Genomic DNA, 25676 nt, shown 5'->3' on the forward strand with positions numbered 1-25676 from the left:
TTCAAAGAGGTTTATAGGCCAAAGAGAGTCTGGAACACCCCAAGGGCTTGGTTTCCCTTGCCAAGTAATCAGTCAAAGCTATTACTGGGGCTCTGCCTTTTCCTTGTGGCTAAATAACCGAGCCCAAGCACAGTTGCCAATTTCTAATGAATATTAGGTGTGGCCTCCATTTTCTACCATGCTGGGGGGTATTGGAACAACTGGATTTGAAGCAGTATCCATGAAGAAGGTGGCTCCATGCCTCAGAAGTTAAAGCAGATTTTAAAGCAACAGAAGTTGCATTTCATCCAAAATTAAAATGTTTATTGAGGGCCTAATAAATATTTATTATAGGTACTAAATAATGTTGAAAATATATATTTTTTCAAATATATAAACATAGTTCTTGCCTCCTGGGAACATACCTTCTAGTTGGTAGATAAACAAAACCATCTGGAAAGCTTAATAATAATACAAGAGTTAATTTAAATACCACACCAGAAGCTGTCACGGTGAGGTTCAAGACTAACTTCCAAAAGGAGAGTAGAGAGATTTCCTGGTTCTGTAACCAAGAGACTTGAGTTCATAACATTTGGCTATTCTTTGAAGCCCATTATCTTTCAAAAGAGCAAATAATATTGGTATCCAGAAAATAATTTTGAATCCCTTTGAAACGTTTGGGCAGTGTTTCTTTGTGTGTGAGTTTCCCTGCATTAGACCCACCAGGGCTGTGTAATAAAAGTGCAACTGCCTATGCTCTGCTCCAGACCAAAAAAATTAGGATTGCTGGGGGGGTCCACTCCATGAATCTGCACTTTAACAAGCACCCTTGGGTGATCATGGACATACACTCCAGTGAAGACCTATTTTAGAAGGAGAAATCATGCCCATGGTACCCACTCACTGCTTTCCCTGAAGCACACAGGCTGTTTTCATGACTATAGATACAACCTAAGCAGTAATTTCAGGGTTTGGAAACCTTAAGAAAGAAAAGACTAAAACAATCCAGAAGCACAATCCCACATCTGCATCTACAACTTATAAATTGGGAGTCTGCAAGTTTTTTATTTATTCAACAAGGAGTATTTACAGCATCACATTAGTGACCTGTAAGATTACATGAAATACTGATTTAATACAGTTTCTAAACTTACGGAAATTATTTGCTAAATACCTAGTTACTTAGCCTCTTTGGGGTTATTTAAGGTTTCTGCTCTGCATGAGGAAAGTGAAAAATAGAATAGCTGTGAATGCAAGTGTAGCTATAATTAGAATAGGCTGTCTGCAGCCTCCTTTATCTGTTTTTCTAGTTATAAATACCACCAAATCTCTGATGCCTTCCAGAGGCCCTAGAGATTTGTTTATTTGTAATAGAAAAAGAATGAAGAGGCTTTTCCAAGTTTTTTGGTAAGTAACTGGAAGATGCATTTCTAACTTCATGTCGAGCTGTCATAAATTTATCTACATTTTTCTTCTTCCTAACTGAGGCCACCATCCTCAGGAGGAAAACTTCTAACTTCTAGTCATCTGGGTGCTTTGGCTGCTCATATTACTGCTATAGCTTTTCCATTCAGGGAAGCTAAAAGCTCATGCAACATGACATCAAAGGAATAGATTTCAATTTGTCCACCACAGTTTATATTTCTTAATATTATTCTAGCGGGGTGTTCCAAGTAAAAATTAAAATCACTTTTGGAAACTTTCAGTTCTTTATTACATGACATCATGTTTGAACAAAGACGATAATCCTTAACAGAACAGTCACAAAAAAACTATTGTTAACTGTGAGTCAAATTATAATGACCCCATGAGGGTGTAAGGTGGGGTGGTGAATATATTGTTACTTTACCCCCAAAGGGGTAAATGGACCCAATTTAACTTTGTCCTTCCTGAAATGTCCTTGGCTGGGGTTAACTTCTGGAAAGTTTGAGCCTAAAGGGAGATTTTTTAAAATGATAAGCAAATAAAAAGGAGATGTTATAACGTAATGCCGCTATTCCACTGTTGGAAAACCTCAGGTTCCTTTTCATAAAATGTTATATTTACATTAAACACAGTGTTTAATATATGTTATAATACGTAGGTTTTATTTGGTTGAAGTAAATGGAATAGAAAGAGAAAAAAATTTTCCATGTCTTCTCTAGGAGTTAGAAGAACAATCTTTTCTTTCAACTTCAAAGTACGTGTTTTGGTTCCAAAATGATTGCAACTTTCACTTGTTTGTTTTCATAGAAAACCGCATTCTTATTTTTATTCAACTTCTGTCCCAAATTTTCTGATCTGTGACTTGCAGAGCAAAATAAGAAAAGGAAATTCCTTAATAGAAGGGGATAGAAATTGGGGAAAGAATGTGAGCTTAAAGAAAATGAATGGAAAGAAATACTGGGCAGGAGAGTAGTGGTGGTGTACTTTCTTTCATCGAGATAGAAGAGTTCTTCAAACAACAGTTAGTAATTGTTTGAAATTGTAGCACCTGCTGATTTTTTAAAATTTATAATCCTCTGTTGGATTCCCAACTGGGAGGTCTTGGATTCAGCAAAATCTAGTTATTTCAAGACGTCTAGGGATCCATTCATATACTGTCTGGAGAGCGAAGGGATACTTGCTATACATATATGTATACCATTGTTTTCCACATATATAAAGTACTGGGATTAATTTTTTTTTAATTAAGCCCCTGAAAATGTATGAAATTCAGCATAGGTAGTTATTGAATTTTTTTTCAATCATTGAATATGAAAAGACCATTTACTATGATGTGAGGGGATCACGACATTTTTTTGTATTGAAAACATTCATTGTGTTCCAGAAGACTGGAAACCAGAGATCAAGGTGATCAGTTTATTAATACAGGTTATTACTTTATTTCTCTATAGCCACATGAGGCTTTCAGAGAGAAGTTCCTATCTCCTTTATTCTTGAAATTTAACTTGAAAGATTCCCACTTTTTTATTGTTAAATTAATTAATTTGACAAATATGTTTTGTGCTACTGTGTGCCAATCCGTTTTTTCAGGTACTGGGGCTACAACGGAGAACAAAGCAAGCATAAATCCTTGCCCTCCTTGGCATCGGGGAGCGGAGAGATAGACAAGAAACCAAATAAATATATAGTATATTAGAAAGTGACAAAGCCTTATGGGGAGAAATAAAGCAGGGAATGAGAATAAAGAGTACAGTGGGAGGCAGGTGCAGTGTTTAAGAGGTTGGTCGGGGAAAGCGTCACTGGGCAGGGGCATTTGAACAAAGACCTGAAGGAGATAAGGAAGGATCCATATAGAGACCTGGAGGAAGGGCAGTCAGGCAAGTGCAAGGACCTCGAGGCAGGAGCCTGCCTGCAGGCTTTGAGAAGAGCAAGGAGGTGCGCAGTTGCCACAGATGGGGGGAGTAGCTGAACTATGGGAAATGAGGTAGAGAAGACGTGGAAGTAGAGGCAGATCGCGTTGCCTTGGAAGGACTTTCGTTTTGCTTGAGCAACATGGAAGCCAGAAAAGCTAGCAATGCCGAGTGAAAGTTTTTATGGGAATTATCTAATTGAATAGGTGAATTGTTTATAATCTAGCTATCTATATATATAAAAAACACTATAGACAGAGATATTATAAAGCACTTGATAGTAGTTTTCTGCAAGTCAGTAACACTTTCCTTTGTAATCTTGTTATCTCAATTTCTCCTAATTACTATGTTTAATAGATTTTTATTTCGTAATATAAACAAAGATTAACATTTAAATCCGTTTTCAAATGACCAAAATTTACTAACTATAATCTGAATCGACAGTTTTTAAACCTTATACAAAGTGTGAAACAAATACGGTGGATACATACTAAAATAAAGTTTTAGGGATATTATAAAACTAATTCTATAAAACCTTCATGAAAATGACTTATTACATTATTTACATAATAAAATTTTAAAACTTATATAATGTTTGCTCATTACCTCAAATATCTAGATTTACATGAATTTACTTTTTTTTTCCTTTTCTTACAGGAAAATATACATGCAAGAGTAAGTACTTTTGTTTAAATAATAGATATCAAATGTTAAAATCATGGGGAAAAGCTGATGAATATTTCTGTGCAAATCAGAATTTTTAGTTTTTACAATGATGTTCATTGCTTTCAATAAGTCAAGATTTCAAAGACATTTACTCTAGATATTATTAGTGCATTTATTTCCAATTTGTCTGAGATGATCTTACATATTAAATTATTCTTATGTATACCTTATTAAACTTTTTAGAAGAATCTTGGGGTATAATTTACTGAAATCACAAGTTTGTTGGTGCCAGGAACTCTTTGGGAACTGCTTATCACACATATGTTTAGGAATCATTTTAATGTGTCCAAAAATGTTTCTTCCTAAGACAACATTAGTCTAAAAAGTCTCAGATTAATACCATAATGTTTTTGAAGGTTACACAGATTAATGTATAAAAGAAAAGCTTCCTTATGCATTACAGTAAAATATTCTGTTTCTTCTGATTTGGACTCTGGTTTACAGAGAAAAAAATCACACGCACACATACATAGCATGCAAATGAAATATTAAGATGAAATAATTGGTTACTAGGACAATATAGAAATCATCTTATAAAAGCAACACACACATACACATACTTTGCAAGATGTCCATTTTTATAGAAGAACAGCATGTCTAGTCTGACTAACATTGAAAATATGATATTGATTTGAATATGAAGTCAAATTTACCAGGACTTAAAAAAGCATGTGTTTGCTTTAGCATGGTCAGGAACTATCTAAAGTCCTGAGTTCCTAGTCTGTGCATGCGTGTGTGTATGTACATTCTAAACTCCTGAAACTTTACCACAAGAAATACAAAATTTACAAAATAAAAATTATATTAATTTAAGCTGTAAATACCTGCCATTCATGCTTTGGTGCAGAGCAACCTTGAGGAAAGACAGAATTCCAGGGTGAGGTCGAAGAATCAGGCATCATACAGGAGACCTGTAGACGGTTTTATACCCCAGCCAAGCTGAGAAGTTAGTTTTTGGCCTACCAAACAAGCACCCAGTTCTCTCACTTTATAAGCCTTTTCTTTCAAAAGGAAAAAAAGATATCCTATAGTATAAACAGTTATGATTAGATTTGTTCAAGACCATTTGAATTTGAAGAAGAGTATAATAGAATAGGGCCTTTCGGTCCTTTCACACACCAGAGCTTTCCTGGCTTCTCTTCAATGACAGCTGATGGTATTGGAGGGGTGGGGGATTGCTGTCTCATTATAAAGCCTGTGGCCCTGGCATTGTGCCTAGGACTGGAGATTCACAGAGCTGGGGGATGAGAGAAGAACTTCATATGCTACACATCTATTCTACACATACGATGTATGCTACACGGAACGATGCTATGGAGAAACCCAAACCAACGTTGTGGTCAACCCAATACCTAGATTTCTTTTGCTAGAGCTTAGGTCTTTATAACCAAAGGTTGAGAGACAGAGGCAGACAGAGAGAGATTCAGAGAAGGAAATTGAGCGAATCTTTTAATACATTAGCATGCACAGTCTCCTACATACAGAGCACTTAAAACAAACAGCTCCTTGTATTGAAATGCTTGCTTAAAAAATTGCACTGGCTTCTGCGGCAGTCCTGCTCTGTGGGTGTTAGCAGGCTGCTTATACCCCCGTCTAACCCACTCTATACAGCAAGAACTCAAAAATAGGAAGAAGAGTCATAGCGTGGCTGCATGAACGTCAAAGCCACGTTTGCCATGAGTTAATTTCCTTCCTGTTTCTCTCATTCAGGACAGGAGGCACAGACGCTGCTACCTAAAAGAGCAAAAGGCAATGTCAAATGCTATGTAATTGTTGGGCTCCTTAGTAGCTAAGACCAAGAATGTTAACACAACATTGTAAATCAACTATACTCCAATAAAAATTTTCTTTTAATTAGAAAGAAAAGAAAAATAGTAGTCTCCTCTTCTACCTCCCCCTAAATGCTCCTCACCAGAACACAACATTTTCACACATTTTAGTTGACTATTTTGGTATTTATCTTCATGACTCCGAAAAAATTTGGCTCTTCACACACACACACACACACACACACACACCCGTCCTATCTCACCATTCTCCCTATGTAGTTACAATGTAATTTGAATTAGAACAATAATCGGTGCTTGAATTATTATATGTGAATAAATTTCTTTCCAGAGCTAAACCTTGGAATAAACGGATTACTTGTTTTTCTGGGAGTTAACTATTGCCTTTTTTCCCCCCTTAATTTTCTTTGTACTAATTATTAATGCTGAACTCACAGCCAGTCATCTTGAAGACAACCAGGTGAATTTTGTATGCTATCAATTTCATCTCCCTACAAAAGCCTCTCCCAGAGCCTTCTGACCTTTTGAGTTTGGACTGATGCCACTGGGTATCACTGTCTTTTAGTTCTTTTAGGAACTCCCCTCCCATTACCTAGACTTTCTCTTTGCCTCTTTCCTGTTTTTAGTAGAGGACATCCTGCAATAGTTTCCCCTATTCATCAACGAATGCATGGGAAGGAAAATTTTAAGAACTTTTATATCAAAAATGTCTTTATTTTACCCTCACACTTGATTTATATAGTTTGATTTCGTACAGAATTCTAAATTGAAAATCATTCATCTTCAGAATATAAAGGTAATTCTTCATTGTTTCTAACTTTCAGTATTGCTACAAGAAATGAAAATGATTCCTAATTGTTTGTTTTTAACTGTTCAGTTTATATGTTTATATGTTTCCCTGAAGGATTGTAGGCTTTTCTCTTTGTCCCCGATAATTTGCAGTTTTATGGATTCCAAGGTGAGTCCGTTTCATCCATTGTGCTGTGTACTCAGTGAGTTCTTTCAACCTGCTAATTCATGTTCCTTGAATTATTTCATAGATGATTTCCTCCCCATGTGTTCTGTTCTCTCTTTCTGGGACTCTTATTATTTTGATATTGGAACTCCTAGACTGGTCTTCTAATTTTCTTATACTTTCTTCCATTTTTGTATTTTTGCTCTTCTCTCTGGAAAGTTCCTGAACAATTTCTCTAACACTTGTGAGTTTTTATTTCTGCTGTTATCCTTTTAATTTCCAAGAGCTCTTCCTTAGTGCTCCAAATGATCTCAAGGTGCCATTTGTGTAGCACCTTAAGAATTATGCTGTTTCTTTTTCTTTTTTTTTTTTTTTTTTTTTTTTTTTTTTTTTTGCGGTACGCGGGTCTCTCACTGTTGTGGCCCCTCCCGTTGCGGAGCACAGGCTCCGGACGCGCAGGCTCAGTGCCCATGGCTCACGGGCCTAGCCACTCCGCGGCATGTGGGATCTTCCCGGACCGGGGCACGAACCCGTGTCCCCTGCATCGGCAGGCGGACTCCCAACCACTGTGCCAGCAGGGAAGCCCTATGCTGTTTCTTAACCAGGTTTTTAACTAGTCCTTCTTATTCTAATTCCCACGCCCCTCTCCCTTCACTTCCATGGGTCTCAAGGACTCTAGTTAATGAACCTCTGGAGGAGTGATTAAATAATTGCTTCTCCATATTACTGGTTCTTTCTGGTCTGCTATATCAATTACCATTTGCTCATCTCCTTTACAGCTTCTAAAATTTGTTAGTAGTTCTGTATTTGTTTTCAAAGCAATTTTAAAATTATGACAAGTGTTATTTGCTTATTATTTGCATAGCAATATGCAGTTTCCTCTAAAGTTGACTCGTGGTGTTTTAAAAGGAGAGTAAATTGAAAAAAAATTCAATAACAGTATAGATGGTTTGTGGTTTCTATAAACTAAATATTAAATTTAAGTTATTGTGGCCATAAAATAGAGGAAATTCAAAGTAATATGATCAAGTTACATGATTAGTTTTCCTTCATTTTCTCCCTCAAATTAAGAAATATAGATATACCTCAGTGTTAAGGTATATCTGATTTTTTGTTTTCATCACAGTTTTTACATTGTTTAAATATCATTTTAATTTTCATTGTGCAACTATTTTCTTGTACCTGATGCAAAGCTCTTTATAGCAAAACTGGATCCTGCTAAAACAAAGCCAGCTGTGTTTACTTGACTTCGTAATGTTCCAATAATAATTTGTAATGAGATTAGTGTAGCTACTTTCAGTACTAAATATTTGCCACAGTATTCATAAGATAGAGGAATATGAAACGGAATTACAAGTTAATAACTACATTAGTTTTCAGCACAATATGTATGGGGAATTGTTATGCATTTGGTTACTTTCTGCGGGGGAGGCATGTGATAATTGGCTGCTTGGCTGAACTGGGTTATATCACACATAAGACTCATCTGCCTGGCACATTTGTCAGAACTCAGTCTTACTGGGAGGGATTAGATGGGGTGAGCGTTGTGACACTGAATGCCTGGAGTGTCATTATCTAGGAACACATCCTCTATCTTTTCTACCATATTGCTTGTCTGTGTGATGTAGATGTCAGAACATCATTGCTCATCACTTGGGCAACTGTCCACCGTGCTTATCTGAAGACAAAGGTGTCTGGGAGCTTTCTCATTTTTGAGAAAAGCTTTTTTAATATTTGCATCTGTGATGCTTTTAAGAGAAACAGTCATCATTTATTATTGCTATTATTGTCATTTGAAACGTAAAAGGGAGAGAATAGAACTTTGATGCCAAAGAGTGATAGAAAAAGAAGTAATGGTAAGATCTGGACAAAACTAAAGAGGCTACGTTGTTGTGTTGGTTTTTTTTTTAATATCTTTACTGGAGTATAATTGCTTTACAGTGTTGTGATAGTTTCTGCTCTATAACAAAGTGAATCAGCTATATACATATGTATATCCCCATATCCCCTCCCTCCCACCCTCCCTATCCCACCCCTCTAGGTGGTCGCAAAGCACTGAGCTGATCTCCCTGTACCATGCAGGTGCTTCCCACTAGCTATCTATTTTACATTTGGCAGTGTACATATGTCCATGCCACGCTCTCATTTCATCCCAGCTTACCCTTCCCCCCCCCATATCCTCAAGTCCGTTCTCTACATTTGTGTCTTTATTCCTGTCCTGTCCCTAGGTTCATCAGAACTTTTTTTTTTAGATTCCATATATATGTGTTAGCATACGGTATTTGTTTTCCTCTTTCTGACTTACTTCACTCTGTATAACAGACTCTAAGTCCATCCACCTCACTACAAATAACTCAATTTCATTTCTTTTTATGGCTGAGTAATATTCCATTGTATATACGTGCCACATCTTCTTTATCCATTCATCTGTCGATGGACACTTAGGTTGCTTCCCTGTCCTGGCTATTGTAAATGGTGATGCAATGAACATTGTGGTACCTGACTCTTTGAATTATGGTTTTCTCAAGGTATATGCGCAGTAGTGGGATTGCTGGGTCCTATGGTAATTCTATTTTTAGTTTTTTAAGGAACCTCCATATTGTTCTCCATAGTGGTTGTATCAATTTACATTCCCACCAACAGTGCAGGAGGGTTCCCTTTTCTCCACACCCTCTCTAGCATTTATTGTTTGTAGATTTTTTGATGATGGCCATTCTGACCGGTGTGAGGTGATACCTCATTGTAGTTTTGATTTGCATTTCTCTAATGATTAGTGATGGTGAGTATCCTTTCATGTGTTTGTTGGCAATCTGTATATCTTCTTTGGAGAAATGTCTATTTAGGTCTTTGGCCCATTTTTGGATTGGCTTGTTTGTTTTTTTGATATTGAGCTGCTTGTATATTTTGGAGATTAATCCTCTGTCAGTTGCTTCATTTGCAAATATTTTCTCCCATTCTGGTTGTCTTTTCATCTTGCTTATGGTTTCCTTTGCTGTGCAAAAGCTTTTAAGTTTCATTAGGTCCCATTTGTTTATTTTTGTTTTAATTTCCATTTCTCTAGGAGGTGGGTCAAAAAGGATCTTGCTGTGACTTATGTCATAGAGTGTTCTGCCTACGTTTTCTAGCTTGGTTTTTTGACAGATCCTGATAAGCAAGAAAGGAGAGCAGCTCAAAGATACAAGTATATTCTTTAATATATCTGAGAATCTTGTTTTGTAATTAAAAGTTTTTAAATATGTATATAACAATAGGCCACACGGATAAGCTATCTTACTAAAATTGAGTTTTGTTTGATTGAATTGTGTGATTACATCTATATTTTGATGGTATTTTCAGTCATTTTTATACGACTAAATAAACTGATATTTGGTGATAGTAAAAAGGAAAACTCAGAAGAAATCTGATCTTATTAATAAGGATAATGATTTCTTTTAATCAAGTTAATACCTTCCATATTCCTGACTTGTTCTTATTTAAGGAATTATTTCTACTTAAGTGTCTAAATTGTTGAAGAATTTATGTTTAAGATATAGATAGATGTTGTCCTTCGTATTCAAACGTTTGGCTACTGATATACCATTGGTGAGAAAATATGTTTTTAGTCATTATTTTTTCAGTATTCATAATAGATTTACATTTTTTTCCCAACCACTTTACCCAGTCTTCTTGGAAACCAGTAATATCTCTGTCTCCCTCTCTCCCTCATTTCCTCTTTGTCACCCTGTCTCCTTATTTCCCTTCCCCCTTCCTTAGTAGATTTGGTGCAAATGGGTAGGAAATACAAGATAAAGTCTATCAAAGCAACTCTTTTTTGACAAAGGAGGCAAGAGTATACAATGGAGAAAAGAGAGTCTCTTTAGCAAGTGGTGTTGGGAAAGTTGGACAGCTGCATGTAAATCAATGAAGATAGAACACATACTCACACCATACATAAAAATAAACTCAAAATGGCTTAAAGACTTATGTATAAGACTTGACACCATAGAACTCCTATAAGAGAACATAGGCAAAACGTTCTCTGACATAAATAATACCAATGTTTTCTTAGGTCAATCTCCCAATGCAATAGAAATAAAAGCAAAAATAAATGGGACCTAATCAAAATTATAAGCTTTTGCACAGCAAAGGAAATCATAAACAAATCAAAAAGACAACCTATGGACTGGGAGAAAATATTTACAAATGATGCAACTGACAAGGGATTAATTTCTAAAATATACAAACAGCTCATACAATTCAATAACAACAAACAACCCACTCGAAAAATGGGCAAAAGACCTAAATAGACATTTCTCCAAAGAAGACATACAGATGGCCAATAGACATATGAAAAGACGCTCAACATTGCTAATTATTAGAGAAATGCAAATCAAAACTACAATTAGGTACCACCTCACACCAGTCAGAATAGCCATCATTAAAAAGTCTATAAATAATAAATGCTGGAGAGGTGTGGAGAAAAGGGAACCCTCTTGCGCTGTTGCTGAGGATGTAAATTGGTGCAGCCACTATGGAAAACAGTATGGATGTTCCTCAGAAAGCTAAAAATAGAACTACTGTGTGATCCAGCAATTTCATTCCTGAGCATATATCCAGACAAAACTATAATTTGAAAAGATACGTGCACCCCTATGTTCATAGCAGCACTATTTACAATAGTGAAGAGATGGAAACAACATAAATGTCCATCAATATATGAATAAAGAAGATATGGTATACATGGAATATATATGGTATATATGGAATATAATGGAATATTACTCAGCCATTAAAAAATGAAATAATGCCATTCGCAGCAACATGGATGCAATTAGAGATTATCATACTAAGTGAAGTAAGTCAGAAAGACAAAGACAAATACCATATGATATCACTTATATGTGGAATCTAAAATACGGCACAAGTGAACATATCTATGAAAGAGAAACAGACTCACAGACATAGAGAACAGACTTGTGGTTATCAAGGGGGAGGAAAGTAGGGGAAGGGAAGGATTGGAAGTTTGAGATTAGCAGAGGCAAACTATTATATATAGGATGGATAAATAACAAGGTCCTACTGTTTAGCACAGGGAACTATATTCAATGTCCTGTGATAAACCATAATGGAAAAGAATACATATATATGTATAACTGAGTCACTTTGCTGTACAGCAGAAATTAGCACAACACTGTAAATCAACTATTCTTCAATAAATTTTTTAACTTAAAAAAAAAGCAACTCTTTACTCCCTTGCAAACCTTTATCATTTATTTTTATTTTCCTTTGAAAAATGTTGCCTTTTGGTTTGATTCAGTCTGTCTCTATTACAGTATAATCATTTTCTCAACATATGAATAAAATTCAGGACCATTGTGCAATTTTTTTTAAAAAAATGTGGAATGTAAAATAACAGCACATTACAGAAAATATGAGAAATCTGTCACTTCAGTTTACAAATATTCATTGAGAGAATACTATTTGTCATGCTGGAGATATACTGGTGACAGAGAAATTGAACATAAACTGGTAAATAAAGAAAAAGGATGATTGCAGATAGTGATAAGTGCTATAATGAAAATAAAATGGGGACATGTGACAGAGTGACTGGGGTGTGTGTGTGTGTGCACTTACATGTGATAATCAAAGTTCCTTAGTTTCTCATTTATCAAATGAAGAGTTCAAACAGATGCTCTCTAGGGTGCCTTCAGATCTTTTCTAATGATGCAAATTTTCTAATTTTGTTCAATGCTTTTTAGATCCATTTCACCATTTCAATTATGTGGTCTGTTGTCCTCCCATATAGTACTTGAAACATAGTAGTTGAAGAATGAAAAATCCACCCATCAGGATTTGAAAACAGTGTCTATATTCTCTCTCTTCTAAATAAAAACCTAAAGGAAAACAAATGAGTGTATCCGTGTATCAGAAGGGACTCAAAACACAATTTTCATCCATGTTCCATTTACAGTATCTCTTTATCTGCCTCTTGCATAAAGAGGCTATTAGACATCACTGCTTTCTGGATGAATGAATTGAATACAGTAGGTTGGACAACAGCATGACCAAGCTGGTAGGTTTTTCATTACCTGTGAACTACTTGGCCAGTTGGAATGGCTCTAGTCTCATCTCAGAAGCTCCGAAAGGAAGAGTCAGGGGTGAGTGCTCAGTTTTGTTTAGCCATTTGAAGATCTGTGGGCTAAGAAGAATTCCACATGGAAAGCCGTGGAAAGTCATTGTGTAATAGCAATGATTAGTGATAGTGATGATATTAACAATATCTAAAGAGCATCGCATTTATTATAAATCTCTTTTGGGGAGTGTGATAGAACCTCTGAAACACTATAAATTCAACTTCTCAATTTGGTAGAAGAAAAAGGACAAATTATGTTTAGATTTTTAAATGATGAGCTTATTCTCCTCACTTAATAATCACAAAAATACCATCAGGAAAATGCATTTTTATTCGTTGTCATGGGAAATGCAGTCTAGAAGTGTTTCCCACTATTATTATAAAGCCTGTTATTTAAAAAACTGTAAGTGAAACATGGTTGGAAATCATGCTTTGAGTCCTTTCAGGTGGACAAATATACTTATTTTCTTTTAAATTTTGTTTAGTAGTAGGATCTTTCAGCCTTGCTTCTTTTTGCCATCCATTGCTCTTGCTTTCATTTAGGAACTGAACATAGTCAAATGGAAGGGGGAAAGGGTGAAAAACAGTTTCAGGATTAATCATAAAACAAAATAAAAATCACAAAAATAAAAAGGAGATAAGACAAATGTTTGTGAAACAGATATTAATTTATCTCTATTGCAGAGGCAAACCAAACTTATTGGACATGGGCTCTTTGATGATCAAACCAATTCAGAGAGTGATGAAGTACCCCCTATTACTCTGTGAACTCCGGAATTCCACCCCTCCCTCTCACCCAGACTTTAGAGCACTGGAAGATGCCTTTGCTGCAGTGAAAGATATTAATGTAAACATCAATGAACTTAAAAGACGGAAGGATTTAGGTAAGAGGAGATATGATCGATTGGGGGTTTTCCAGCGTTGGAATATTCTGTTCATGTTTTGGAAAATCAGAATGTCTCAGTAGTTACAGCAGTTGCAGTGATAATGATCATTTGATATTTAAAGTTAGAGGCTAGGGAGGAGAGGATGGTTTTGCTTTGCCAGCTAGCTTCAGGAGAAGATCCTGAGGCAAAAGACTGACAACTTTTTATTGAACAGCCCTATACTCAACCTCTTTTGACCACTGCATGCCCAATGACATACTGTGGGCTGAAGACACCCATAGCATATGATCCTCCTGTTCTTGGCGTTATGCATGGTAGGAAGGAGGCATGGCCTGGTAGCTGGGAGCAGTGAAAAGCTAGAGCTGAAAAGGGGTAGCTAGAAGGGCAGATACAGGTAGGATGGCCCAGCTAACACATCAGGCTTATTTGGTTCTGCAACACAAAGAATGGGTATTTTTTGGCAATTAACTGCTCCACTGAAGGGAGAAAGTATATTTCTTTCTCAGTTTAACAAATATTGTTAACAATTTGTTAGCTAAGGTGTAAAGTTCACCTCTAAAGTAGAATGTAGGTTTCAAAACAGGAGGCACAATTAGATGGTTCCTATCATCTCAGATGTAGTAGTGCATTGGGATAGACCATGGGTCCTCTCTCAGTGTGATTTGTGTCCATAAGTTCTTGATTGGCTTTGTACTTCTAACGTTAAAGCTCAATTCAACAGTAAAAGCAATGGTAGGACTGTGGAGCTAATTGGTCCAACCACTTCGTTTATTTTTATTGTTTGTATTTTCTAATTTTTTATTTTAAAAATTGTATATATTTATATTAATAAGTTGTAACTATAAAGAAAAGTGAAAGTTGTAGAGTGAAAGCCACCATAAACAAAATGAAAAGACAGCCCGTAGACAAAGGATTACTATCTAGAATATATAATTATTGATATTAAATCAGTAAAAACATTCTAATACAAAAAAGGTTAATAATAAAAAATGAGCAATTCACAGAAAGACCAGTAAGTTTTTTAATGCTAACATACACTAATAATCAGGGAAATGCAAATTAAAATCACAATGACAAAGTGTTCCCAGCCTACCAGATTGGCAATAAGATTTTTAGTGGATAATGTTAAGTGCTGAATCTCAGTTTGCAGGTGAGAGTGTAAATTAGAATCACCACTTCGGGGAACAATTTGACAATACCTATTAAACTGAAGATACACATACCCAAGATACAGAAAATCAGTTTCTAGATATTTGAGAAACTGGCTCATATGCTCGTGGAGAGTTATACTAGTAACTAGCATTGTTCGTAATAGCAAAAGAAAAAAAAAGGGAAAAAAAAAAAGAAAAAAGCAAACAAAGAAATGGATAGCAGCTTGCATATTAATCCAGATAATGGATAAACTGTGTTTTATACACTATGATACCATGAAAACAAAATTAATTAAAGTACATGTATCACTTAGACAGATCTCGAAAACACAATGTTGAGTTTTTTAAAAAGTAAATTAGCAAGTGACAGAAGAATGAATGCAATATGGTACCATTTTTATAAGGATTGAAAATAATACTATACACTGTATGACTACATACCTACAAAGTAAAGGCATGAAAATAGATACAGATATAATAAACCCCATAATTTTGGATCACAGATCCCTTTAAGTATCAAACATGGGGCTCAAAGAAGTTTCAATTTTTATGTGATTTTTTAAAATAAAAAGATTGGAAACAAGGCAAGATATTAAGATTTGACAAAGCTGGGAGATGGACAATAGCTGTAATATTATTTTAATTTTTCTGTTTGCTTAAACTTAAAATTTCAAAGTTGTAAAGAGGAAAATTTTTCTACTCCCATGATTCCAGTTTGCCTAGCTAACATTTTAGTAAGTTCTCTTCAGAATTCCTATGTCTTTTTCTCTATTTTTTTCTTCTCTCTTTTTCCTTCTTTCCTTCCTTTTGCAAATGGTACTACAGTTTGCTGGGGCTTTTTAAAAACTTAATTTTATATCATGAACATTCTTCAGGTTAATATGGTCTTCTTTTTCATGGTTCCATAGTATCCCATTCATGAGTGTATCATAATTTATTAAACCATACCCCTATGAGTAAACTTTTAGATTGTTTCCAACATTCTGCTCTTAGGAAAAAAATGCTATAGCAAACAAAAGTTTGTATGCCTCATTATGGAAAGCAGGTTCTCTACGCGGACTTTCTGGTCATAGACTATAAATATTTTCACTTTTATAAGACTCTGCCAAATTGTCCTCTACAAAAACTATATTGATTTCATCCATGTCAACAGCGTATAAGAATGCTCCTGTCTCCACACCATTACCAAAACAGAATGTTAGGAATATTTAACATTTTGAACAATATGAGAAGTGAAAATCGTGTTAAAGACAAAAAAAGTACACCTCAGAGAGGTCACTCAGCTTACCCCAAATCTCTCAGCTAGTGGAGACACCACCCTGGGATGGATCCGAGGCCTTCTTATGTTGGCTGCAGTTGTCTTTCCATTAGTTAGGTCATTCTAGAGACCCCAGATAACAAGTGTATTGTCTGAGAAGACAGAGTTTTTCCAGTACCAGGAATTTCTTTAATGTGCAAGGTAAATGAACCTTGGGCTTTGAGGAGCTCAAGTCCTAGGACAGTTTCTGAAGGTCAGTGGTGTGGGCTTCTGGAGCTGTGACTGGGCAGAGAGGCTGGAGCATATTGCATCGGTACCAGAGGTCCGAAAATCATAGTGTTATCTTAAATATAAATATTAATCTTAAATACTTTGGATGGAAAACACTTTCTGTGCCGCACATGTTCAGATATGTTATTGCATTCTTCCGTTTCAGTTCTAAAATACAAGAAGAACGATGAGGATGAATCACTTAAAGATAAATTGTCTAAACTAAATATTCATTCAATTAGCAAGAAATCAAAAAGAGTGACAAATCACCTAAAGATTCTGACCAGAGGAGAATCACAGGTAATTTTTCTTCTTGGGCCTCATACATTTTCCTGGGGAACACGAATGCTGACATTTTTGTGAGATTTTGTTTTATCGTTATCAGAGCTGTTTCTAGAACACACTGAGAATCGAGGTAATTGCCCTCAATCTCTCTCTCTCTCTCTCTCCCCCTCCGTTTTGGGGGATATTGAGTGGGGGTTGTTCTGACACTGTCTTAGCTGTGGTGCTTCCATTCAGGAAGAGGACAAAGGAGAGGTAAAGACATAAGGACAGGGATCAACAAGAGATGCCCCAGGAGTTCTGACACCATCAATTAGCACATACTCTCACCCAAGGCAATGCCCTCCTTTCATCCCTTATTTCTGCTTTTTAAAAAACCTCATTTCTTTTAGTTCCCTTGATGGTCATCTTATATTTATTTCACCTATGAAAATAATGTTTAGGTGCATACCTTAGCATGACTTTTTCTACCTGTTATCACTTTCCTCTTCCCCTACCCCCAGGTGCACATTATATTACTGGGTAACTCTTTGGTGTCAGCTGTTTAGCCTGGCTTGAACCATTTTCAGCTCACCCCTAATAAACAGTGAATGGATTAGCAAAGGCTCTCCAACTTTAATGTGTATAAGAAGCACCTGAGGAGCTTGCTAAAAGACAGATTCCAGGGTTCTACCTGGTTCAAAGGTGCAACCTAGACGTCTGTATTTTTACAAAGACTACAGGTATTTTTAAGCTAATTGATCTGGAAATAAGTGATAAATGGAACACACTTTGAGAATCACAAGATAGTAAGTTCATGGCCCAGAGCTGGTAATACCAGCTAACCAAAGTAAGTAAGCAAAAGTAAGCAGAACAATTCTTATACTATATAGTACTTTTGCCCCCCTTCTCGTGCGTGATTTCATCCTTTGTTATGTTAGCATCTCTAACAAAGGTTTTTACTTTGAACTAGAGGCAACTGGTTCAGCTCTGCTTTTAGATAGCTCTTGCTATCTACCTTCCCCTCTGGCTGCTGTGGTCTTTTTGCTTTTCATTAAGTCTTTGCTGCTTTCGGACCACTAATCTAGAAGTGGCCTCTTCCTCCTCTGAATGCCTAACACTTAGTGTATCTCAGTCTTGGCACTGTTAATATTTGCAGGAGTCATCACAGAAATTAAGAGCAAAGTTTCTGAAGGCATTCAGATCTGGGTTTGAATCTCACTTCTGCCACTTAACAAATATTTGTCTTGGGGCACATAACTTAAATTCAACGTAATCATCTGTAAATTGGGATATATAGTAGGACCTAACATATGAAGTGGTTGTGAGGATTCAATGAAATGATGCTTAGAAAGAAAGGACTTAACACTGTGTAAGCATTCAATATATTGGCCATCATCAACATTATTTTATATTGTATATAAAATATTGTTATTTACCTTTTAATGTGCGGACTTCTTACTTCCCACGTGGATAAAAACTTCTTTAGGCATGGTGTATTAATCGTATCTTCTACTTTCTGTATTTTATGATGTTTTGACATCTTATAAAAGCTTCCCGGACAAAGAAAGACACCGCTTGTAGGGCTAGCCCACTCTTATAGAGGGCAAAGGACTCAGCTGGAATCACTTCTTTCATTTGCAAACCAACCAATCCTGGGTCTATAGCCCCAACCAGCTCCTTATCTAACTCTCACACATGAAGCCAATATTCCCTGCCCTAAATCCTGCCAAGGCCAGGTACCAGGCAACCAGAGACGACCTCCATAGCCCAAAGCGTGCTGGAATTATTCAAACTGTCTAGTCCTAAACGTTTTACCCTGCCCCAGCTCTTTCTATGAGATTTCTCACAGAAACTCCAATAAAGGCTCTGGCCTTGACTTTTCCCTTGCTCCTTTCTACCAAATGACCAGAACTTAGTGATTGCCCTGTGGCCCTGCATGACATGAAGTGACCCCCTATCTAGAACCTGTGAGAATAATAAATTTCTTCCAAGCTTCTCTCTTTTCCTCCTGTGGCTGTACTGTCTGTACCATACCATACCCAGTATGGATATTCTTAGAACACACGGCTTGTATGATTCTTGTACTTACTTGTTGATATACTTCTAGGGGCTCACGGGGCCTACTGCATGGAGGAGTAACTCCAGGCTCCTCTTCTCAATGTAGAACTATAATGTGGGAAGCTTGGGACATTTATGGTGTGTGGTCATAGATCAGGAAAAGGAAAATCCAGATGTTTCAACTAAAGACTACAGTAATAAAATTGAATTGGGAATTCATTTGAAAAAGAGACTGTAGCCTCCATGGCCATGTGTAAATGTAGTCTAAACAATTCTCCCCTACTCTTTGGGATGTTGCTTCTGACTCAGTACTCCTGAGGAACAATAGGCAGGTCTTAATTCTGGGCAGGCTCTTGTAGAAGCTGTTACAGTCTTTAATGTATTTATCATCAGCTTCTGATATTTTTCAACTGTGAACTAAAAGTGAATTGTAGTTAAAGTAGCCTGAAGGGATATTAATTAGATTTTTCCCCTTAATCTTTCGAGAGGATGTCCTGTCAGCAATGAAGCATTTCACTGTTAATCAGAAAATCAGCTGCATAGGCTGGACTGTAGAAAAGATAAATCTCAAATCAGTCAATTTTGCACTTGTCAGCAGCTCAAGTGAAATATTTGGTGGAGTTAGGGTATAACACTATTACCCAAGAGGAAGATTCTATTCCATTCATCACACATGTATTGAACTCTTACTCGACACTGTTAGAGATTGCAAATGCAGAGAGGTTCTAAATTCAGATGGTTTAGGTTGGAATCCTGGACCTAACTATTAACATGGGTAAGTTTCTTTAACTTTCTATATTAGTTAGGTTAAAGGCCATGCTTCTGTCACAAAGAGATTCCAAAACATAGCAGCTTAAGTCAGATAGTCATTTATTTCTCTCTCTTAAACTAGTGCAGATGGGTTGCGCTGCACAAGGTCTTTCAGGAACCCAGTTTTGCGCTGCAATGTTCCCTAAACATACGGTCTTCATCTGCCTCACTGAAGCTGGGTCACTGTCATGTCTTCGTTCAAAGTCCCAAGGGAAATGTTCTAAGGCCAAGATTCAGAAATGAAACATATCACTTTCACTCAACAACTTATTTGCCCAAACCCAGTTACAAAGGCAGAGCCAGCTGCAAGGGAGTCTGGAAAGGGTTGTCTCTAGCAGGGCAGCCGTGTCCATCTTAAACTAGAGGTGCAGGTACCATTGGTAGAAGGTCAATAGCAGGAATGTTCACAATCTCTGCCACACCTCCTGGAACTTCTGTTTCTTTATCTCTAAAATGGGATTTATCATAGCATCTAACCCATAGGATTGTATAGGAATTAAAATGAGAAAATGGAAGACAGCTTTTAGCACAAGTGACCAGAACATAGTTAGTGTTTAATAAATGTTAGTGATTATTATATTAAGAAAAAATACTTCATCTCCAATGTTTGCAGTCCATCAGTGGAGAAAATTACTTAAATCATTAGTGTTGTAAGAGCACATAGGAGGGTACAATTAATTTTATGGAGTGGAAAGACTAGGAACTAGACGGGAGGATTTGTAGCAGGGGTGACAGTTGAGCAAGTCCTTAAAAAAAAAAAAAACAGGATTTTGCAGGGCAGAAAAGGGACAGCAGCAGATTCCAACAAAATTAAGCAACAAGAGAAGGCTTGGCAATAAAGAAGTAGAACTAGGCAGTATTTTTCATCGTGTGATCCTTGAACCTCTTACTTTAGCATCATGTGGGTCTCGGCCAAGATATACAAAGTAAAATAGTTGGTCCTTGAAAACTGCTTTTTAAAAACTCTGCCCAGCGTATTGTTATATGCCTCAAACTGGGTCAGAGCATAGAGATGCTAAGGCAGAGGGTGATGAATTTTGTGTGGATTACAAAGAACTATGCTGCCTATTTAATGCAAAGCTTTCTAGGTAAATAATATTAAGGGGGTTTTAAACTACTAAAATAAAATGTCACCATTTTCTATGCATTCAGTTCTAAGGTCAACCACCTTAAATTAACAAATGTAGGAACTGAGAACAGCTACGGTTATTAGCCAGTACCAAACTGAAGAATACACAACATATTCCACAAAACAGGTGTGTGTTCACACAGATTTTGCCAACATAAAGCTGGTTCTGATATTTTGTAGCCTTTTTGAACACCAAGAACTACCTCTCATCATTGATAGAATAATGTGTCTTCCTAGAAATTGCTACAAGCATATAAAAAAGCATATTTTTCTGAATGCTTGTAGGTATACAAGTAAGATAACAAAAAAATAACTGAACACATGTGATCACTATCTTAAATCTGCAGAGTTTTCCTAACAGAAGAATGGTTTTTGTTAAGATTTTTCATCATCTTTCAAATTTGAGTTGATAAAGAATTACCATATTTCTTAAGCCAAGACCCTAAGAATATTTTCTAAATAACCACTGTGAAATAAATTAGGATGAGTCATCTCAGCAAAACAATAAATTCTAATCAATAGATCAAATTATTTTAATTTAATTTTTCATTTTAACTTTATTAATTATTTTATAGAGCCACGAATGCAGTGTCATTTGAGTACACACATAATACATGCTATTAAAAACTGCAGAGAAAAGTTTTACATCCCACAGCTACCGTGACAGGTGAAGAAATGTGAAAACTGAACAGCAAATTAAGCGGCACCACATGGTTTTGTTACACTATTTGAACATCAGTTGTGCCATGTGCTGGACACAGAAAATTCTGTGTTAAGACAGTCAGCGTAAGACATAGAGAATGGACTTGAGGACACGGGGAGGGGGAAGGGTAAGCTGGGCCGAAGTGAGAGAGTGGCATGGACATATATACACTACCAAATGTAAAATGGATGGCTAGTGGGAAGCAGCCGCATAGCACAGGGAGATCAGCTCGGTGCTGTGTGACCACCTAGAGGGGTGGGATAGGGAGGGTGGGAGAGAGAGAGATGCAAGAGGGAGGAAATATGGGGATATATGTATGTGTATAACTGATTCACTTTGTTATAAAGCAGAAACTAACAAACCATTGTAAAGCAATTATACTCCAATAAAGAAGTTTAAAAACAAGATGTTAAAAACAAAGAGCGTAGTATGAAAAGTTTTCATCTCAACAAGGAGTTTTTTGTAATGTGCTGGGCCAACACGGTTTGTGATTTTTTTTTAATACCAGATTCCTTTGAGTTGTAAAAATAAATAATTTCATCTATATTTTAGGTGAAAGACAATACCTTTAATAGAGAAGAAAAACTATTTAGATCTTTAGAAAAGACTGTGAGGCACTGTGTGAAGAACATTTCATTCTGTCTTCAACACGTACAGGTGGGTAAGACACAACTGTTTTCAATGTTTCCACAGAAAGGTCTTGATGTGTCTGGTTATTATGAAGACTAAATGTGACTGTTCATCATTTATATGATGACACTTATTGTATCAAATTTGGGAGGCTGCAAGCTGCTGGTGAAGGAAGCCAATATAAAGACTTGGGTTTTGCTCTTTGTTCCCTTACCTCTTCCATCCCTCCCTCAATCCAAATTGCCATACGGTGGGACATTTGTTCATATGATTGCCACGTAGGGCTGGACCATCAGCATGTTTTCTCTATAAAAGAGATGAGTTAATTAACGCGAAATGGCAGACAAGGCAGAAATGTGATTTGTTTGATTATACTAACATATTTCTTTCCAGTACCTGAAACACATCTTTGCAAATTTAAGAGTAGCACTGAAAGAAAAAAGAAAATCAAAAGGAGACATAACATAAAATTAGAGGAGTTAAAAAGTAAAAAGTGCATAATATAAATGCCCTAAACCCCACAAAAACCCACATGTGCGTCTTAAATTTAGCTGTAGGCTACCTAGCAGCCAACCCAAAAAGGGCTAAGACAAACCAAACACCTCTATTTATTTTATAACCAGTGTTTTGTAATGCCGCCTTTACAGTTCTGAATGAAATTCATAGATAATTTAACCTTAGGTAGGTAGGTATACATAAAAGAAAATCAGTATCAAGGAAAACATGTTCTAACAAAATATTATGAACTACAATATGCAAATATCCCCACACAATCAGAATAGAAGACAAAAACACCTCCACAAATTTCCAGTCCCCTGGGTTTTCCTGCCCTTGTTGAGAATCACTGACTTAGACAAACGAGCTGGAGTACAGTATAATTATATTCAGTAGAAAGACCAGTCAGGAGTTTCTTCTGATGGATCTCATAAAGGGGACATAGTGTCCTTAACCACATCCTGACAATGGTCATGACTATGAGACATAGAAAGTTAGTAGAATTACATGTAAGTTAGTTAATAAATTGTTCCTTTCTATTTTCCAGTTTTTCTCTTGGATGTCTGTTTTGGAAGATGTTTGCATTCTCTGATAGACTCTCACACCAACAGAAGATTAAGTTGACAGGCATAGTGATTTGGAGACAAGATTCTATGTCACATAACCAACAAGCCACGTTCTTTTCTTATTTATTAACTGACGCAAAGCCTGATTTTGCAGTCAGGTTTGCTAATCTCTTCCTAAAGCACTGCCTTCTGTGAAAGGAAAACAAAATCATAGCTATAACATCCAGAGGGCAGTGAGAACCCTGTCCTTGATATACTTTTCAAGGAGTCAGTGCCTCTTGGGAATATCTAGAGAAAAGTCTTCCATTTCCACTAATTGATTCGGAAAAAGTATGAGCATGTTCTCTTAAACAGAAGATTAAATTCACTAAGGAAAACTAAAGACATAAATCAAAGAGGAGTGATTTTTTAAATAAGAGATCTGTAAGAATTGAATGATGAAGAATGGCCAAAGAGGGAACTTAAGATGGACTTCGCTTAATAAAAGAGGGTGTCAAGGGACAGGACAGGAATAAACATGCAGATGTAGAGAATAGACTTGAGGACACGGGGAGGGGGAAGGGTAAGCTGGGACGAAGTAAGAGAGTATCACTGACATATATACACTACCAAATGTAAAACAGATAGCAAGTGGGAAGCAGCTGCATCACACGGGGAGATCAGCTCCGTGTTTTGTGACCACCTAGAGGGGTGGGATAGGGAGGGTGGGAGGGAGACACAAGAGGGAGGAGATATGGGGACATATGTAAACGTATAGCTGATTCACTTTGTTATACAGCAGAAATTAACACACCATTGTAAAGCAATTATATTCCAATAAAGATGTTAAAAAAAAAGAGGGTGTCATACCTACGGAGCAGTATGAGAAAGTGACATGGGGAAAAAGTAAGGCAATAGGTTGTTATAGGTAACCTGATTGTACAAAGTGTTCATAAAATGTTTTCCTTCCTTTTTTTCTTTTTCTCTCAGTGGTAATAGTTATGTTGATGAAGTACACTTTGGGGATACATTTAATTGTACTGACTTTGCCCTTTTGGTAACTTTGTTCTTGGGTTTCAGGATGCCATGCCTTTAGCTCTGCAGAGTGTAATGGAGCTCCAAGAGATTTCACACAACAAAGATGAGGAGGAGAGGGGCTATTCAGAGGCTCCAAGTAATGCCCCAAATCCCTCTGATGACTTTGTAAGTTATTTATACCTGCAGATGAAAGCAAATGAAATAGTCAGTTTAAGAGAAAAGCTGCTTTTCATTTACTTTTTTGGAGTTAAAAATAAAACATGCACTAAAGCAAATACTAATGTTAAAATTAGTAGATTTAAACAGGAGAATTTTTATCACTAAATATTTTGAAGTGGATTAGTGAGGCTTTTACTGTAATCAAAATTTAAGGGGCTTCCCTGGGGCTTCCCTGGTGGCGCAGTGGTTGAGAATCCGCCTGCGGATGCAGGGGACGCGGGTTTGTGCCCCGGTCCGGGAAGATCCCACATGCCGCGGAGCGGCTGGGCCCGTGAGCCATGGCCGCTGAGCCTGCGCGTCCGGAGCCTGTGCTCCGCAAAGGGAGAGGCCACAACAGTGAGAGGCCCGCGTACCACCAAAAAAAAAAAAAATTTAAGAGGGCTCCAGACTGTGTTTCTAGGGTAGACAGTGTCTGTGCAGCTTTTAAAATCAATATTTAGTTTAAGTCTGCATATGGTGTATCAGGGATTTATTATGTTAGAAAGACGTGATTTTCTTAGAGGAGTCTCTGGAAACGCCTAGGGTTTTTACATGAGGAGCAAAGATACTTTCTGAGGATGTGACTTTTATTAACATATTATTCACTGGAAAGTAAGGCCTTCCTATTCAGAAAGTGCTTTATTTGAGTCATGTATTATATCTTCTGTTCTGTGGTAAACTATTTGTTTTCTAAGAGTTCTGTAAATTATACAGAATCATAAAACATAGATTGGGAATCATTAAAAACATGCTTGAGCCAAGGAAGTATTTGGGTGACAAACCACTGAGTAATACTAATTTAAATTTAGTATCTTGTGTTCCATAGGTATTATTATTTCATAGTAGTATTTCAAGGATTATATAAAAGATATAATAGACTCCGTCATCTTGAAGATCCTTGAAATTGGCATTTTTGTAATGGTATTATTGGCATTGGGGTCAGATAAATCTTCATTGAGTGACCCTTGTGTTGGAGGATGTTTAGCTTTCCTACCAGGCTCTAAATCCCAGTAACGTCCCCCATCTCATATTTCCGAATCCTGGGAAGGGATTCTGCTACAGTGCCCACTCCAGTAGAAAAATACCCAGAAGCATCTAGCTTTCCTGGCACTGGGGAATAGAAAGTCACCATTACATCTGAACTAACATGGTAGATTAGATGGATGAGAGGGAGGAAGGGAGAGAGAGAGAAAGGAGAAAGTTTTTACAACATGTTAAATAGAAAAAGTGTGCCTGGTTCTTTATATGTTTTCTGGGCTTAATTCCAGTAAGCACATTTTAGAAAAGTCCTTATGGATTTGCTCTCTAGCTTAATTCTGACATTAGTTAAGGTAATAACTATTTAT

General features: G+C 36.7%; 1 protein-coding gene across 1 annotated transcript in view; it reads left to right on the top strand.

Annotated features, from left to right (window-relative positions):
* ARHGEF38 (Rho guanine nucleotide exchange factor 38) overlaps positions 1-25676 on the top strand; it is a 153043-nt gene that overhangs the window by 109166 nt on the left and 18201 nt on the right. Inside the window, exons 5-9 of the mRNA XM_059067436.2 lie at positions 3972-3989; positions 13579-13778; positions 16627-16760; positions 21977-22081; positions 24175-24297. Coding sequence (XP_058923419.1) covers positions 3972-3989; positions 13579-13778; positions 16627-16760; positions 21977-22081; positions 24175-24297 — 580 coding nt within the window. The remainder of the gene's footprint in view (positions 1-3971; positions 3990-13578; positions 13779-16626; positions 16761-21976; positions 22082-24174; positions 24298-25676) is intronic.

This window comes from Kogia breviceps, chromosome 6 (assembly GCF_026419965.1).
Source record: "Kogia breviceps isolate mKogBre1 chromosome 6, mKogBre1 haplotype 1, whole genome shotgun sequence".
In the NCBI taxonomy this organism is placed as follows: Eukaryota; Metazoa; Chordata; class Mammalia; order Artiodactyla; family Physeteridae; genus Kogia; species Kogia breviceps.